Source organism: Phaenicophaeus curvirostris, chromosome 1, assembly GCF_032191515.1.
Source record: "Phaenicophaeus curvirostris isolate KB17595 chromosome 1, BPBGC_Pcur_1.0, whole genome shotgun sequence".
Classification (NCBI taxonomy): Eukaryota; Metazoa; Chordata; class Aves; order Cuculiformes; family Cuculidae; genus Phaenicophaeus; species Phaenicophaeus curvirostris.
In genome coordinates this window covers 42,905,652-42,922,673 of record NC_091392.1, presented here as the reverse complement: position 1 = coordinate 42,922,673, position 17,022 = coordinate 42,905,652, and the positions used below count along the sequence as shown (strand labels likewise).

The 17,022-nt window shown below is 43.5% G+C and overlaps 2 protein-coding genes across 3 annotated transcripts in view; one reads left to right on the top strand and one right to left on the bottom strand.

Moving 5' to 3' along the window:
- Positions 1 to 17,022, bottom strand: part of MRTFA (myocardin related transcription factor A) — a 506,306-nt gene that overhangs the window by 139,907 nt on the left and 349,377 nt on the right. The window lies entirely within an intron of this gene.
- The window catches only part of GRAP2 (GRB2 related adaptor protein 2), a 44,260-nt gene that overhangs the window by 14,660 nt on the left and 12,578 nt on the right, over positions 1 to 17,022 (top strand). The window contains exons 1-3 of one of the 2 annotated variants that reach the window (XM_069855519.1): positions 6,923 to 7,114; positions 12,548 to 12,646; positions 15,473 to 15,564. In XM_069855519.1, the coding sequence (XP_069711620.1) occupies positions 12,569 to 12,646; positions 15,473 to 15,564 (170 nt within the window). In that variant the 5' untranslated portion in view covers positions 6,923 to 7,114; positions 12,548 to 12,568. Of the gene's footprint in view, positions 1 to 6,922; positions 7,115 to 12,547; positions 12,647 to 15,472; positions 15,565 to 17,022 lie in introns of those variants that run through there. The other variant, XM_069855510.1, reaches the window with a different exon arrangement.

Below are 17,022 nucleotides of genomic sequence, written 5' to 3'. Positions count from 1 at the left end.
ATTCATTCTGTGGGAAGCAGTTAATGGAGCTGCATTACCGACCTCTTATTGCTCTGTCTGATAGAGAGACAGCAGGTTCATTTTGGCAGCTCCAGAGTCCTGATCAGTTCAGATTAAGGGCACATTGTCTGTCTGACTTAATCAGGCATGTTTAGACGTATTTATCATGATTAGAGAGGTGTAGCTCAGGGAGGAAGAAGAAATATAGAGTGAGATTACTTTTCTCTAGCTTCTCATGGAAACTTGGCAAATCCCACTGAGTGACTAGGTGCTCATCAAAGGGAGAATTTAAATCCTGGAAAGGAATGTTTTGTTGAATGTTCCAGCATTGGATTCAAAGCACTGAAGAAGAGTCTCTCTAAGTCTTCCTCTCGCTTCCTTTCTCACTCTACTGCTTGCATGCAGCAAAGAAGAAAATCAGCAGCTCATGCAGACTGTGTTGATTGTGGCTTGATAGGCAAGCAGCCCCTGCTCAGCTTATCTGTCATTCGAATTCTAATAATATGATGACAAAATTAGCTGTCATTATAATGGCCTAGATGGCTGACTCCCGTATTTTTGTCATGTTTATCCTTCAGGGATACAAAAGGTAACATTGCAACAGCCTCTAGGACTTATTTTGCTACTCGTTAGTGTCTGGAAGGGATGATAATAAACAAATTGTGAAGTCTGGGAAGAGGCTCCTTTTTCTGTCGGTAGCAGTATTTCCCTCTCTGTCTTCACCTGGCTGTTTTTTTGAATTTGAACATTGTAAAGAAGATTTAGCCCAATGTATTATAAAGTAAGGTGTGCTGAATTTGCTGGTAGTGTAACTCATATAGTTTGTAGATGACGGTGGAGATCAACTGATTAACTCTTAACAGTCTCTGAAAGAGGTGGTGTTGGCTCCCAAGAGAGCAGTAAGAAGGAGAAAGTTTCCTTAGATCTGTCTAAGTGCTGAGGCTGATCCGAAAACAGTCCTGCTGGGGGGGAGGCTCCAGAGCAGAGATCAAGATGCAGGACCCGTGATTTCTTGCCCGGAGTAACTGGCCCTCTTTAGCTCTTAGGTGAGATAAAAGTAGGGCAGGCTTGCAGAAATGCTGTTCTAAGGAGCATATTCTGTTCATCTTTTCCCGTGCTCTCCAACCTTCTTTGGGCTTGCAGATTCATCCAGATTTCCCAGTGAAGGCATAAATTTCTGTGTGCTGAACAGAGGTCTCCCTGATAGTAAATTGGATCTTCTTTGGATCTCTTCTGACGATTCTCAAAAAGTAGTTCATGGGCGCAAGCTGAAGACCTCTGACACAGAACACTACACCACAGAGTAGAGATGCTTTGGCTACGTGTCCTCAGAGCATCTAGCAACAACGAAACTGTAAGGCAGTCGCTTCCATCTGCAGTCTTGGGCAGCAATGTAGTAGCTAAAGGACATCTATGGAAATCCAGGAGAATTGTTTGGTAGTAAAGGAAAAGAAGTCAAAACTTCCCTTTCTTAGTTGTAATCTGTTCCTTCCTCCTCTGCTAATCTAATCAGTTCTGTGACAGTTCGGTTCTTGTGATCTTGTAATCGCTGTCAAGATGATAATCTGGGAAGTCATGAGCATGGCTAACTGTACAGTGCAGACAGAAGGTGGAGAACCTAGCTGATTAGAACCAAAAGCTGCTAGTAATACACTAATAATTCAGTAGTTAGGAGTCATGGGTTGGGGAACATAGAAAAGAAAGCTGGCAGGTTAGGAGGGATTTGAAGAAAATATTTAATATCATCAAGTTTGTCAGTACTTCTTTAGAATAGGGAACCAGATGATCAGAGCAACATACTCCCAAAGAAAAACTTGTCAGAAGGACAGAGATGGTCATCAGCTGGAATGTTAGGGGGTGCCTTTGGACGTGAATTAGCAGAGTGATGGGAAGGGCTGCATGAATCATATGGCAAAGTAATGCTGCTGTTCAGCATTAAAGCCCCCTCTCCTTGCTATAAGTGGTGCTACATTGATGGTACCAGGCAATTAAAGTTGTACGCTCTCCTAGTCCATGCACAACTATAGAATTGGAACAGTACTCATACAGATAACGCTTATTCATGTAAGAGAAAAGACTTCACTCTTTTAATCGAAAGAGTGGTGCCACGCGTATACACAGTATGCTATAGTCATATGAGCTAAACTGACTGTGGTTTATGAGGGTGCTCGTGACAAGACCAGCACTAGAATAGCAATAGCTATGCAGCTGATGCTGTTGATTGACCTATTTGAAAATCCTGGGATGTAATCAAACAGGGCCACTGCAAGTGACTGTTCTGATTTGAGCTAAAGCAGAAATAATTTTCTAACTTTTCAACTAAGCCTTGTCTAAGTAACTTCATTTTCTGAAAGTTAGCTACATTTTTTTTCACACAGTGTCTTTATCTAGAAGTGATAACACTTAAAATTTACGATTATCACCAAATTAATGGGGCATTGGCATGCAGAAGGCCATTGCTTACATCTGTCCCTGTGGAGACAAAGTTCATATCCAAAATGCCAGAAGACAAAGGGGTGAAAAAGGGTCACACCTGCAGGGAGATGCAGATAGAGCAGATGACCCCAACTGACTAACAGAGTATTCTATTCCATATATATCATACTTAGTATAAAACCAAGGGATCACAAAGGTTTTCTTTGGTGGCCAGCATCTCATACAGACCTTGTCTGTCCTCTTCCCCCTAACCCTGGAATCATGCATTCCTAAATCTAGTCCCTGAGTCCAGCCTCTGACCTTTCCCCATGCCTGCCTACAGCATCAGTCAGGAAGTATAGTCATCAGGTGGGGGGAGGTTCAATTTCATTTATTGTGTATACTTTATAATTTTCTTATTATATAGTATTTTCCTTATTATTGTTTCATTATAGCTGTTTTGGTTTTAGTTTCCAACCCACAAGTCTCTCTATCTCATTTCCCTTTTCCCTTTTCACTTTTCCTGGAGTGGCGGAGGGATTGGGGTCACAGCTGCCCATAGTTAGCTGCCAACCAGGTCAGACCAGGGCTAAACCGTGACAGTGAGCAACAAGGTGCTGAGATTTCAAGGCAATCTTTGCTAATAAGAAGCATGGCCAATTGGGACACATCTGTGCTCAGATTGGTTCATGGAGCTCTGCAGAGCTTTTATAGCACTGCCACTCCTGTGCACTCAGTCCTGAAAAAAATAAGTGCCCGCTAATGACCTGTCACTGTGGACAGGCTGAGCAGCTGTTTGCAGAAAGCAAAGCGGCAAGATAGGATGAATTGCTGTGTGTAGAGCATATCTGAATGTGGGGACAGGAATAGATGGGATATCGGGAAAAAACAGACAGCTTCCATTCATAACATTCAGCTTTATGTGGATTTACAGCTCTGGTGTTCCTGAATACAGAGATGCTGAGTTATTACTTACAACAAAAATATAACAATTGAAATCTTCCTTGTTTCCACACTTTGACTTCTGTTTCCCTTGTTTGCAACATTACTTTTCTGGAGGCAAACTAATTAAGAACATGTGGAAGTAGTTCACATTGAGGACAAATAAAACCTAGCCACATATTCATTCATATATTATGAACTCAAACAATTCAAAGTAAGCAAAATACTTTACTTATATGTTTTATTGGAAATAACCTTTTTTTCCTTTTCTTTTCTTCCCTTTTTTTCTTTTCCTGTTTGTTTTCTCTTTTTTTCTGGCTGCTCCCATGCTTTGCAGATAGAAACTGAAATGAATAAAATGCATTGAAAAAAAAAAGTTCTCTTTAAATGTCCAGCCCAGCGGGAAATACAAGTGAGACTATGTATTCTTAGGCAATATTCAGATGTGTTTGCAGACACACATATTTTGGGTCACTCACCTAAGTGTAAAAGCGGGTGTGAATTGATCTGCATCAAGCTTTTAAAGTTCAGGTCTTCCCAGGCTGTATCAGAACCATGGTTCAGCTATCCCATCTGGGTGAGTGATGATGACATAAGTAGTCTGCAACAGGTAGTTGTGGAATAACCTGTTTGTGTGGTTGATCTTTATGCAGTTGTCTAATAGATATTGGCTGAAACGTGGAGGCATAGAGTTTGACACCATTCCCATAAGGTTTGTTTTCTTATGGCTGAAATATCTGGATGTTTCTTTGTATTTTTCAACGCAGCTATGATGCGTGTGTTCCACAAGGTGAAGAGGTTAACATGCTACTATAACTATGACAGGGGAGGAGTACATAGAAATGTCAAAGAAAGAAATGGGAGTTATTTCCTATCCTATCTTATTTCCTACCCTTTCTCATCACTGGAGCTTGCCAGTACTGAGTGTTTTGTTTATGGTATAGAAGGCCACATCTTATATGACTTAACATTAAATAGATTAATATTATTATGGAATAGTTCTGGATACCTAATAGGAATCCAGACAGTGTTTTGTGATATTGTTAGGCAGCAAGCATGAGAGAAAGCTCTCAGCAGTGCTCCTGCTGGGAGGCCCATTAGATCACGTCATGGTAGAAACAGAGAAAATAGGTCGTTATAACGTACAACGTAATGTAATCTGCCATTCAAAGAGCACGAGAGTGAACATAGCTTAAAACCAAGAACACTGTGAGGATTGGTGTCCCACCTGACTGTACAGAAGTTTATATTCCTGATGCATACAGTAACAATCACATATAAGGGGCATGGGCACATGAGGGGCATGGTTTAGTGTTTGATACAAATGGTTGGATTCGATCCGGTGGGTCTCTTCTAACCTGATGATTCTATGATTCTATGAAAACTTCACAACATAACAAGAACTAGCTGCTGTACTCCTTTTACAGTCCCCTGCTTTCTGCAACTGTGTATTTTTTCAGCAAAATATATTGGTAATTATCCCCTTCAGAGGGAATTCTTTTTGTTTCTACCCTTCACTGGTCTGAGTACTCCATAATTTGAACCCTATCTCTGTTTTAACCAGAGTATTCCAGGGAAACAATTGCCTTCCCAAAGGGAGGAGGGAGGACAGGGAGCTGCCGCTGCCTGCTGCTGGACTGATCCTCCTAGACCAGCGTGTTGTGGTGTTTTATGTGAAGTGCCATGGCTCATGAGAAAGGTCAGGTTACAGCTCCATGCTGCCCATGATCCCATGCCTAGCAAAAGCAGTTTGGGGAAGGAGGGTAAGAAAAGAGTGAGTGCAAGGTGGAGCTTCTTTCACTACGGCATCCCAGATCCCGTCACTCTTGAGAAGGAGCTCCTAGTGCCTATGTTATAAAATGGATAAAAATCTCCTCTTTGCCTTTTCCATCCTCATTATTTTCTGCATTGCTTTTGTATTTATCCCTCTCTCAACTTTTTTCCAGGGTGCAGGATCTTAGTCTGTTTCATTGGGTCCATCCTTGTTCAGAAACTTTCCGTTCCTGTGATCACCCTTAATTATTTGCTTTCTGTTTCTAATGCTGCCATCTCCATTTTTGTGATGGAAGGATGAGAACTAGCTGTCGTAGTTGAGTAACAAATTTTCAAACAGGTTGCCCCAGGGATTTGTACAATGACATGGTGTTTCTTTCTGTTTTGTTCTCTATCACCTTCTTGCCATTTCCTGACCTGCTTTCTGACTTCCACTGAGCTGACGCTTTGCTAGAACTATCCAAAGGAACCAAAAACTATATTTCCTGAGTGGTAGTTGCTAATTTTAAGTTCATTGCTGTTTTCTTATAGTTACAGTTGTTTATTCCCATATCCATTACTTCTCAGTTATCAGCACTGAGATTCATCTTGCATTTAATGACTATTTTTAAAACAATATGCAAGACTTTTGTGATCAGATTTAGTCTGTATTAGTCTGATTTTTTTTCTCATCAGTAAGCTTTGTCACTTCATTTTTTCTAGATCATTTATGAATATGTTGAGCAGCTCTTCCATGTTGCTTCCTAACTTCTAATCAGTTGATAATCCTCTTGTTCTTTGTTCCTTGAGAGTTTAGGAGGGTTTTTTTTTAAGAGTCTTTGGTTAAAGACTTCATCAAAAGGGATTTAGAAATGCAAGTTTCATTTCAAGTAGTCACCCATATCCACATGTTCATCAGCTCCTTCAAGTAACTCAATCAGATCTCTGCAGTAGAACTTCCTTCTACAAAATCTGTGTGAGAGGTAATTGCTACATCATTTCTCTCTTATACCCAGTAATTCTTCCCTTCATTACTATTTCTACCAATTCCAGGCACACAGGAGTTTGAACTCATGCCCCTTGCACTCCCTCAAAATACTTTTCAAACGCTGGCATCGTGTTTGCTGCTTTTTCTCCTGGTACGAAGACTGGGTTAGGTCTTATATTGTATGTCGTAGTTTAATTGCTCAGCCTTCACTATGTCATGGTCAGTTTAGATTTCAGGCAAGATTTCTGAGATATTAGATCCTTGGATTTACTCTTGTACATTTACTGATTTGTTCTAAAACCTTTTCTTCCAATTCTTCAGCCTGAGACTGTTCCCCTGGCTTTTACCTCCTTGCTTTCCTCCAGAAGATGCATGGATGCAAAGAATCCGTTTAGCTTTTGTGCTTTATCCTTATCTTCTTTGAGCACTCTTTTTACATCTCAATCATCTGTCAGCCCTACAGACACTCTGGCAGGCTTCCTGCTTCTGTTGTCTTTGAAAAATTTTATTACATGTTTTTATATCTTCAGTTACTAGTTCCTCAAGATATGCTTTTCAACTGACTTATTATCATGTCTCATTTAACTTACGAGATCAGTGCTCGTTTCCGTTTTCCTTGTTTGTGTAGAACTTGCAGTTTTTGAGGGATAGAACCCTCCTTTATTCAGCTGTTGAACCAGTCTGGGCTGAGGTAGCGTCTAAGGGCAGATCCTTTTGAACCGCCACCATTTTAAATACGCAGTGTACCAAATATTTCCAACATTACAGATTGATGATTGTCCGTGCCCCTCTCTGTTCTGCGACAGACATTATTCTGCACCTCTGTCCACCATGCCCACTCCTGATTGTCCTCGTCCACACACGTGGACCCATAACTGATGTGGCATGCTGTCGCGGCAGGGAGGAGCCTGATACAGGCTGAGCTCTCCTTCTCTTCCTTCCCTTAGAAGGTAATGCACCTCCTGCTTTCTAGCAAAGTGCCAGCGGAGAGGAGAGCTGCTACAAGGTATGGGGTGAGTGTGGCTCTGAGACTTGAGTCAGGGGAGCTCTGTGGGAAAGATGCTAAGGAGAAAAGGAGGGTGGTTGGAAGGAGAGGTAAAGTACTGTGCGTTAGGGGAAGAGCATGGGATCCCAGGGCCATATTGTTCATCAGCTTCCACAAAAGGGCCGTGCTTTTGCAGGACAAATCGTGGTGCTTCAGCCAAATCTGACCAGCTGGAAACTAAGGGAGGAGGTGGGCAAACAGAAGGAGGTTCTTCCCCGAGCCCTAGTCCTCTACATCAAACCTTCCAGCACAGAAAAGACTCATTATTTTATACGCTCACAATATCACGCAGTATTGTGCTACTTTCTTTGGGGCTGCTGTTGCACAGGCTTCCCATGGTGTTGCACAGCTTTACCTGACCCAAGTATCTCAGGGAGATTAAGCATCATCCTAGTCTGGGGCATTTCTTACCAACTGCTGTTGGTTATAGAGTCCTCCAAGTTTGTTTGTTCCATGAATCTGGTTCCTAGGGAGGCTTATTTTGTCTGTGAACAGAGGCTCAGCCCAACTGCTGTGTGTTGCTCAGGGTGGCAGGATAGCCAAGATTCAAATGAAACAGTGCTGAGTGTTTTAGGGACTTGTTCTCCCTTATAAATTTTACCCTCTTATCACTGGCAGTCAGTGAAGCCACACCGTTAACCCCATGGCAAGAGGTTTGTGTTTTTGGAACAAAATATTCCCATGCCACTTGTATGTGACTAAGCTGGCGAAAACAAAGCTTTTATCTTTCACAGCTCTTATAGATAACAGATCCCTTCTCCATTGCTTATGCTGAAATGTCATCTGGAGTTTCCGTACAGATGTTCAGGGTTGCATTCTGTCCCTGGTTGCTCGTTAGTCTGATCGGTTGTTCTTGCAGAGCCGAACAAAGAAACAGTAGCTTGCGTTATATATCTCTGTGCAAAACCTCACTGGATGGAGTTGTAGGCTGGAGAAGCATGTGCTGCAGGCATAAAAATAAAAACTTTTGTTCATGTGGCTTCTTTGAGCGGGCACTTGTCACAACTTTGCTTTCCTTCTGTGACGTTAATGTATGAGATTGAGGAGAGCTGAGCCTGGGCAGTCCCTGCTTTGCTTGGCACTGTTCCTACTGAATTTTTACCAACTTGGTTTAGGGTAACAGTGTTAAACTCTCTGGGATGCTGTTGCCAGATGATGTTGCTTGCTGACATGATTTAGGCCTTGGTTCTTTTCATCAACAGAGAGATGCCAATGCTCTTGCTTAGGGAATGTCATTCTGCGGAACTGAAATACCTACCTAGTGCTCTCAAAGCCACAGTGCTTTTCACTTCTGTTACAAATCTTCTGCTGCACCAGCCCCACAGAATTGCAGTAGCCTTATGCCCCTTGGATCTGCCTAGTCTGTGAGAAACCACAGAGAAAATTTACCTCCATGCAGAGAGCCAGCACAAAATGGAGTGTACCGGTCAATTCACACTCAGAACTGAAAAATCCTCCCTTGAAATTGTATAGACTCAGTGCTAAACTCTGTACAAAAGTGGTTTTCACACAGAACATTATGCACAGTTTAAAAGCGTCCTTGGTTATTTGAAAGCTTAAAGGAGTTGCACCAGGCAGTTCAAAGCAGAATCTGGCTCTGTCCGTAACCCGCAGTGCTGTCCTTTGGGATAAAAGGTGCTTGAGAAATGTAAGTTATGACAATAACAAAAAAAAATCCTGTGTCTTTCTGTCATGGGGTGGTTCTTGAAGTCATGTACATGCAGCGAGGGGAAGAATGGGCCCCTGGCAGGGGAGTTTTCATGAGGGCCCAGCGCTGACCCATGCAGAGTGAAGATTCTCTACTTACAGATGGAGGAAGGAACGCGATCAGAAAACCAGAACTGGTTTGAAGTTCAGGTGATGAAAAGTGGTAGGCTGGAGTTCAAAGACAGGATTATTGGCTAGTGTCTCTTTAGTAGTTGGTGGGGGAAGAGCTTAAGGCTACAGCATTACTGCATTGCTGATTTATCAACACAGCCAACACCGTGTATGGTGTTTGAGTCACTTCTAAATCCAGCCGCTGGCAATGAAAAGCACATTTAATCCATGTGTTAGATTGTTTGAAGAGGTATCTGTCTCACTGGTCTCTCCCTGAGGTTGGGATTGCTGAAATTGAAAAGGAGGTGAAAGGAGTTTTTAACTGTTTCACAAACCCTCCTCCTTTTGAGCGGAGTCACATCTCTAACAGCATCTTTAGCATCTGGGATACTGAAAAATTACTCTCCCCTCTTGCCCCCTACAGAGAGAGCTCCCACTGTCTTTTCTGTGACTAAGGGGCAAAAATCAAAGACAGGATTTGTATTTAAACAGTTTATTGTTTTGAAGTGTGGGTTTTTTCTCAAACTGGGATTAATGCTCTGCATCTAGGAGTTCCAGGATTCATCTGCACTGTTGGCTCTGATCTCTCTGCAGCAGCCCACTGCTGCAAGATAAAACGCTGAAAAACATCCCTTATTAAAGTAATTCTCTTTTAGTCTTTTTCTTCAGTTCTATTCCATGAAAGAGTATCATTGTTTAACTAGTTCCCTCAGTGGTTAATTCCCCTTCAGTTTAATACCCGTATGCTCTGTCATCACGCAAGGGGCTTGTACTGGCTGTGGGAGGCTATAGATTGAATCTGCAAAAATGTCACTGCATGAAGAGAGGACAGTTCTCAGATGAGGCCAGAGTTGCATCTGCAGATGAGATGCCTGGAATAAGAGTGGGCCCACATAAGCTGTATTTGCAAAGCTGCAAGGGTATCCAAAGTAAGAATTCAAGAGCATCAGTAAGTCAACAGAGAGAAAAGAAGCTGAAAATGCGAGGAATAGCTGGAAAGCTGAAGACTGAGCATAAAGCACATGGGTAAAACATAGGATGTTATAGTTCAGAATTGTTGTATATTGACAAAATCCTAAAGTAGCAAGCTGGAATAGCAGGAGTATAGGAGATCATGACGGAGCTATGTACTCCAACTGACATGGGGAGCCCCAACACTGAAACTGTAGGGCAGTAGCTGTAGGACAGGTTCATTTTGAAGCAGTAAAGCTGTCTGTGGACTGCTAAAAAATTTGCCTTGGTGCCGCATAGCTCACATCAGTCAGAGAATCACAAAATCGCTAAATGAACTGAGTTGGAATGGACCCATAAGGATCATCAAGTCCAGCTCCTGTCCCTGCATGAATACAAATTCACCTATAAGCAGCAAAAAAAAAAAAAAAAAGAGGGTGCTAACAGAATCCAGTAGGAAGCATGTGAAGACCTTTTTATAGTTAGAAATAAGATGTAACAAATCTCAGAACTAATCTCCAGTGATGTTATGGCCCCTTTTGTGGATCACTTTGACCAGACATCTTTATTCAAATGCAAAGGGACTCTGCGAGAAGGAAACATACAACATACCCAATAAATGACTGCTTTGTACAGTTACCACAGAGAAGCTAGCTAGAATTTAGAGAAATATCAGGCTAAACGTACTTGTCACCTCTGTAAAGGCACCCAAAGAGTCTTTGCTGGTGAGGCACGCATCAACAGGGAGGGAAATGTCAGCCTCCATGGTTACCATCTGCCACAAGCAGTGTCTGGACTGATGGCACTGACAAGTCAACTCAGTGACCCAAATGATTCATGACTGGTACAATTTATTACAATTTAATGGTACTGGTTTATTACAACTAAACCTCCTATGGTTTTGTTTTCCCTCTGAGATTTTATGTTTTACCTTTTTGGGGTTTCTCCTCTTGAATCTCTCGGCTACTGCCATCTCAACAGCCCTACCTCTGCCCATAATTTTTGCCCTGCAGACCTTCTGCCAGCTCATTCTCAGCAGTTTGAGTCAAGTTGCACTGTATCACAGCTGGGCTCCAGATCCTTTGTACACGGGTGTTTAAATCCCTGGGTTGTGTGTCACAGGAGGAAGCTTGCAGCAAGTACTGCAGAGAAGGAGAGTTACAGTAGCCCATTGATTTTAAAGTGGCATAATTTTGGAGCTTGCTCAGTATCAGCACTTTATATTTGGGGAGTCTTGTCCCGAGTTTTATCAGGAGACAAGAAATAGCCCCCCTAACTAAGAATGTTCATACAGTTTCTTTCTAGCCCTTTCTGGTTAGGAATGTTTTGGATCAGGCAAGTCGGCGCTTCTTCTCAAGGCATAAAGTCTGGGTGTTTTTCTGAGAGGCGAAGTTAGGTAATGGAGCCTTTGGCTTCATTGTTCCCAGATGAACTTAACTTAGTAACCATAACCGTTACTTCAATATTGGAGCTGTCTAATGGTCTTCATAATTTGTGCTGCAAGAGCACCTACCAGCAATGCAGTTGCTTAATGCAGCACTGCCTAGATATTTATTTTCTTGTTACTGACAGCCTCATTGCTGGGTTGCAGGGTCCCTGAGCCAACCATGGGAAGTGAATCTCTCTCTTGATTGTAGAAGTGGTCCTGCAGGGGTACCTCTGAGTTACTTGAGCAGGAAGTGGTGAAGAAGCTACGCTCATGCTGCTACTTCGCCTGCCACATCTGCTCTGCGGATGAAAAGCAGGCTTTGGGTTGCAGGATTACCAAAACCGAGACGGGGCAAGCTCATGCCTTAAATTTGTCAGGACTACAGCTTGAGTGTCTGCTCCAAAATAGGGAAAACAGCCTTTCTGCAAAAAGTTCTTCCTAGTTGAGAGTTGTGGTCACCCATGGTAAGCCATCACAGAGAAAGTATCTCTCAACCCTCAGTATATGGTGGCCTCTGTCCAAGAAAAAAATATATTTATTGCAGGCTGTTCATTTTGTCTGCAGTTTGTCTGCCTCTTAAGATAAAGAGTAGGTCACTGCAGAGGTCAAATACATTCTTCTATTGTATGACAGAGTCGCTTGCTTTATTGGGAACTGACAGAATGGTTGTTGGTCTACACAGAATGTTTTTCCCTCCTACCAGCTTATTTGGGTGATGTGTGCAAGCTTCTCCATGAGACTGCTACAGAGAAAGAGATCTGTTTGAATGAGCATACACGAGGGGCTATTCAAACTACTGACTTGAGCTAATTATCACAGAATACTTTGGGTTGGAAGGGACCTTAAAGATCATCCAGTTCCAACTCCCCTGCCACTGGCAGGGACACCTCCCACCAGCCCAGGCTGCCCAAGGCCCCATCCAACCTGGCCTTGAACACCTCTAGGGATGGGGCACACCCAGCACACCCCCCCCAACCCCCCATGGCCGAGCTGCCAGAACGTGTCCTCCCCTCGTTCCTGTGATGTAGCCTCTTGGCCATGCCATCTCTTGTACCTGCTGTCTTTCAAAGTCTAGTAACTAATGTCTACCAATGGTTGGTGCGTGCTCATAGCTGTACAAATCACAACATTGCCTATAAGCTTTCTACAGACTAGACTCAGGAGTCCAAGCAGCTCACAGACATCAATAAGTATATGTTTCTTCCAGCTTTGCTCTGCTGGACACAGTATGGAAGCCATCGCCAAGTTTGATTTCAGTGCTTCTGGAGAGGATGAGTTGAGCTTCCAGGCTGGGGATATGCTGAAGGTAAGTGCACCCTCAGGCTTGACTAAACAACATTTCTGACTGTGCTTCCAGATCTTTCTATGCTCCCATTTGCCTTGACAAAACAGATGAGCACAGATGTCTTCACACTGGGATACAAATGCAGGATACTCATCTCCCATAGGTCTTGCTACAGGTCAGCCAGCAGTTTCCAGGTTGCTTGAGCCTGTGTCCATTCCACTTGCTTTTAGGTTCCTAAGCGATGAATTTAGTTATTCTACAGTCCTCCAGTAGTCAGCAGGGAAGGCTAAGTATCTTTTCTGGGGCAGATATCCAGTTCTGTGGTAGACAGATTTTGAGTCCTGTCTGTTTTCACTGACTGTATAGTCTAGGGTGACTGTGTTTAGAATGACTATGTCTAAAGGAGCACAGGATGAATGTGGTCCAGAGAGACTGTTGTCTTCCTTATTTCCAACTCTTAAGCTGTCTAAAAGATAGTTATCATGCATTATAGAATTTATATCTGACTTTTCACTGTAAGTAAATACTGTTAGTTGTCTTTGGGGGTTTAGGCAATTAGATATAGAAGAGGAAAAGTCAATGAGACAGACTGTTATACACATAATGAAAGAGTTTAAGAGGTCCATACAGACCCAGCTGTTCCAGTTAATAGCCAGATACAGGATCTCACCCTTGCCTCTTCCATCATCACTATTTTTTATGTTATTGCTCTTTTAATTTTTGAAGCTTAGACAAAGCTGATGGCATCCAGAACTCATTAAGATCAAAGACCAAGATTTTCCAGACAGCTGTAAGAATTTTTTGGGAAAAATCACTGCCTCCCTTCTGCATAGATGAGCAATCTCATTCCTCAGTCTTCCTTAGGTCAAGAGTAGTCCCCACATCCTTCTTGTCTTGTGATCTTTACCTGATATTTTCTTCCTCAGGAGACTATGGTTTCATCAAGTCCCTGGCTGGGGTGATGGTATTGGCCAGATCACTTTTCCTCCTGTTCCTTAGTTTCCTTTCTTGTGAAATCCTTACAAGTGATAGCTTTCTTTCAAAGTACACTGGAAGCCACTGATAAAAAATGTCAAACAGCACTACACATCAGTATTATTATTAGTTGTCAGAGAGACATCACTGCTGGGAAAGTCAGACTGCCTCTTGCTTTAACGTCCTTGAGGTAAACCAAAAAACACCTTAGCCGCCCAAGCAATAGTAACAGTAGATTAGCCTGAGTAACATCTCTCCTTCTGGCATACACACACACATACATTTATACCCTGTCATGAGCCCCCTCCTGCTGCTTGCACAACCTGCTGGCTGTCTTTTCTGATTTATAAAGGAGATAAGATGAGCAGTATTGATGTAGAGATTAGAAAACAGGAAACATGAGGCCCTCAGCCAGCAGTGACAGGAGGAAATCCACCCTCTCACGCTCCCCGCTGCCGCCTCCACGCACACACACATCCTTCTCCGAGAGGATGACACACTGAGAGAAACCTGTCACCCTTGCACCAAGGACCAGCACGTGGGTCCTTCTGGAAATCTTGGTGCCGACAGAGCAGGGCCTGAGCACAAGGAGGGACTAGCTATTATCCCCTTTGGTTGGCCACAGCAGCAAAAAAGAGCCTTAATGCAGCATCCAAAAATGGGGGAAGCAGTGACTATACAAGCAGAAAACTCCACAGCTTTCTATTCCCCTACTTTTCTCTACCTAAATAGATAAAAAAGTCCTGTGTGGCAGTCAATTCAGTGGAGAATCAGCTTCAGAGACAGTAACATCCTGCTGCCAACACCACGCAGTTAGAATGTGTGTTAGGCTCCCCCAAAAAATTGAGATTGGCTTACAAAACAAGTATTGTTATGGTTGTTAACCATAGATTTTGAATTAAGTCTTTTCCACTCGCTTTCTCCTTTTGAAACTGTCATGACTCACGGTTCCAGGCTCCTATCCAAATCCAGAGAGAACAGAACCATGTTCTACTTCATAAAGTAGAATTCTGTCCCAGGAGCTGGACTGTCAAACTAAACTCTGAAGACCACAGAGTTCGCAGTAACATCACGATGTGGTGGTATCCCTGCCCTCTCTCCTCTAGCTTAGGGCTATATCATGGGCCATCAGCCAGGGAGGAGTGAATTTGTGCAGTCCCTAGTCAGCATTGCAGTCAATAAAGATCATTACAGTCCATATTAATGTGAGCACACTTGCCACCACTCTGGTGTGCGATGTGTGCTGGTTTTGCTACCCTACAATCTCTTAAGTATAATAGTAGCTTTGAAATACTTTTTACCTCACCCTTATATATACTTTGGCAAAGCTGAAGACTTAACCTGCTAAAGAATCTCTTGCGAAATGACATGTGAGAGTACACTACAACATTCGTGCAGTCATGAAGTGCTCACACACACAGATACAGCTGTACATCCCTCTATAATTGTACGTGTCAGAGTTTTCAAAGATATTTTTGTTTTTCTCCTTTGTGAAGCTGAGATGCTCCAGTAACAACTATCAAAAGCAGCACAGAGAGCTCCTTAAATCCCTATTAAGTCCTTCGGAGCTGAATTTTTTCATTTCACAGACATCAGAGACATGCAGATGGCATCCTCAGCCACCTGGACAGGCATTTAGATGAAGGGATGAAGTTAACAAGCAATCCTTCTAGTTCTATTTGGCCTTTCTTTATTGCTATGTTTGCTCTGAAGTGGTCATAAGCCACTAACCTTGCTGCACGGTGGGTGGGACGTAGAGTGTATGTGGAGTTCTATTCTATCCTTACATGAAATTCTACATTTCTGCCAGAATGCTGGTTATAGCTGCGTTTCTTAGGAAGAATGTTTATTCCATCCATCTCTCAATTGCAGGTTTTGAGCTCCCAGGAAGACTGGTACAAAGCTGAGCTCAGAAGTCAAGAGGGCTATGTTCCTAAGAACTTCATCGATTTTCACGTTCCCCCGTAAGTGGCACAGAAACTGTGTGCATCACCACAGCACATTTCCACAGAGTGCTGAAAGGAGCATATGTGTGTGTGTGTGCATGCACAAAGGAAGACGTGAGACTGGTTATAACGTACTACAACTTAAGGCCAGCAAGGATTGCCATAAGGCAACGAAGCTGGTGAAGGGGCTGGAGAGCAGGTCTTACGAGGAGCAGCTGAGAGAGCTGGGGTTGTTTAGCCTGGAGAAGAGGAGGCTGAGGGGAGACCTTATTGCTCTTTACAACTACCTGAAGGGAGGTTGTGGAGAGGAGGGTGCTGGCCTCTTCTCCCAAGTGGCAGGGGACAAGACAAGAGGGAATGGCCTCAAGCTCCACCAAGGGAGGTTCAGGCTTGAAATCAGGAAAACATTTTTCATGGAAAGGGTCATTGGGCACTGGCAGAGGCTGCCCAGAGAGGTGGTTGAGTCACCATCCCTGGAGGTATTGGAAAGACAGGTGGATGAGTTGCTGAGGGGCATGGTTTAGTGATTGATAGGAATGGTTGGACTCGATGATCTAGTGGGTCTTTTCCAACCTAGTGATTCTGTGATGCACAGGTCTGCCAGAGCACCTTATTTCTACCTTGAAGCATCCTCTGCTCTTTCAGAGCTGAACCGTTCTCAGTGCTCTCTATCACTCCCAAGTGTCTCCTTTGTTGCTGTTGCTCAAAGGGATGGATGTCACTGGGATGTGGCAGGAACTGCTTTTAGATCTCCTCGGACAGGAAAAGAGTCATGATGTGAAGTCTTGGCAACAGAGGCTGAGCACAAAAGGAAGAGCAAGAGATCCCTCTGAAAATGAGCTATAAAAATGTGATCCCTCCCCATCCCCCGGACTCTCAACTCCCTTTTCCCTGCCCTGCCATCCGCATTCCCTCCCCCAGCACAGCGTGTGAGCGTGGATTTGGATACACTAGAGGTCAGTGCAATGCTACGCGAAACGTGACAGCTGGTGTTACTCAGGGATCGACAGAGATGCTCCCACACTCATGCAGACACAAACACACACACACACACACACTCCCTTCTCCACGTTTCGTGACTGCACACCCAAACACAGACCTGTCAGAGGACAAGTGCACCTTCATTTCTCTCTCCCCACCCAGTCGATGGCACCGCCCTTTCAGAGAGGACCGATACGTGTTTAAATCTATATTAAATGTACTGTCTGGCTCTCCGCCATAAATACAACAATGCGTGGCATTTTTACAACCTCTTCCTTTCAGCTGGCAGAAACCTTCCCCGAGGCCCCTCTAATTCTCCTCTTTTTTCAAGTGCTGCAGCATTTCAGGCAGATCGTGCACCAAGCCTAGTACCGCTGGCTGTCTCCGAGCAGGCAATACCTGGATTTTGCAGGTACAAATAAGTGCCATCATCCCTTTTGGAGGTGGCACACACCAGCCTTTTTTGACATGAGCCAGCCTGCTTGGCGGAGCTGA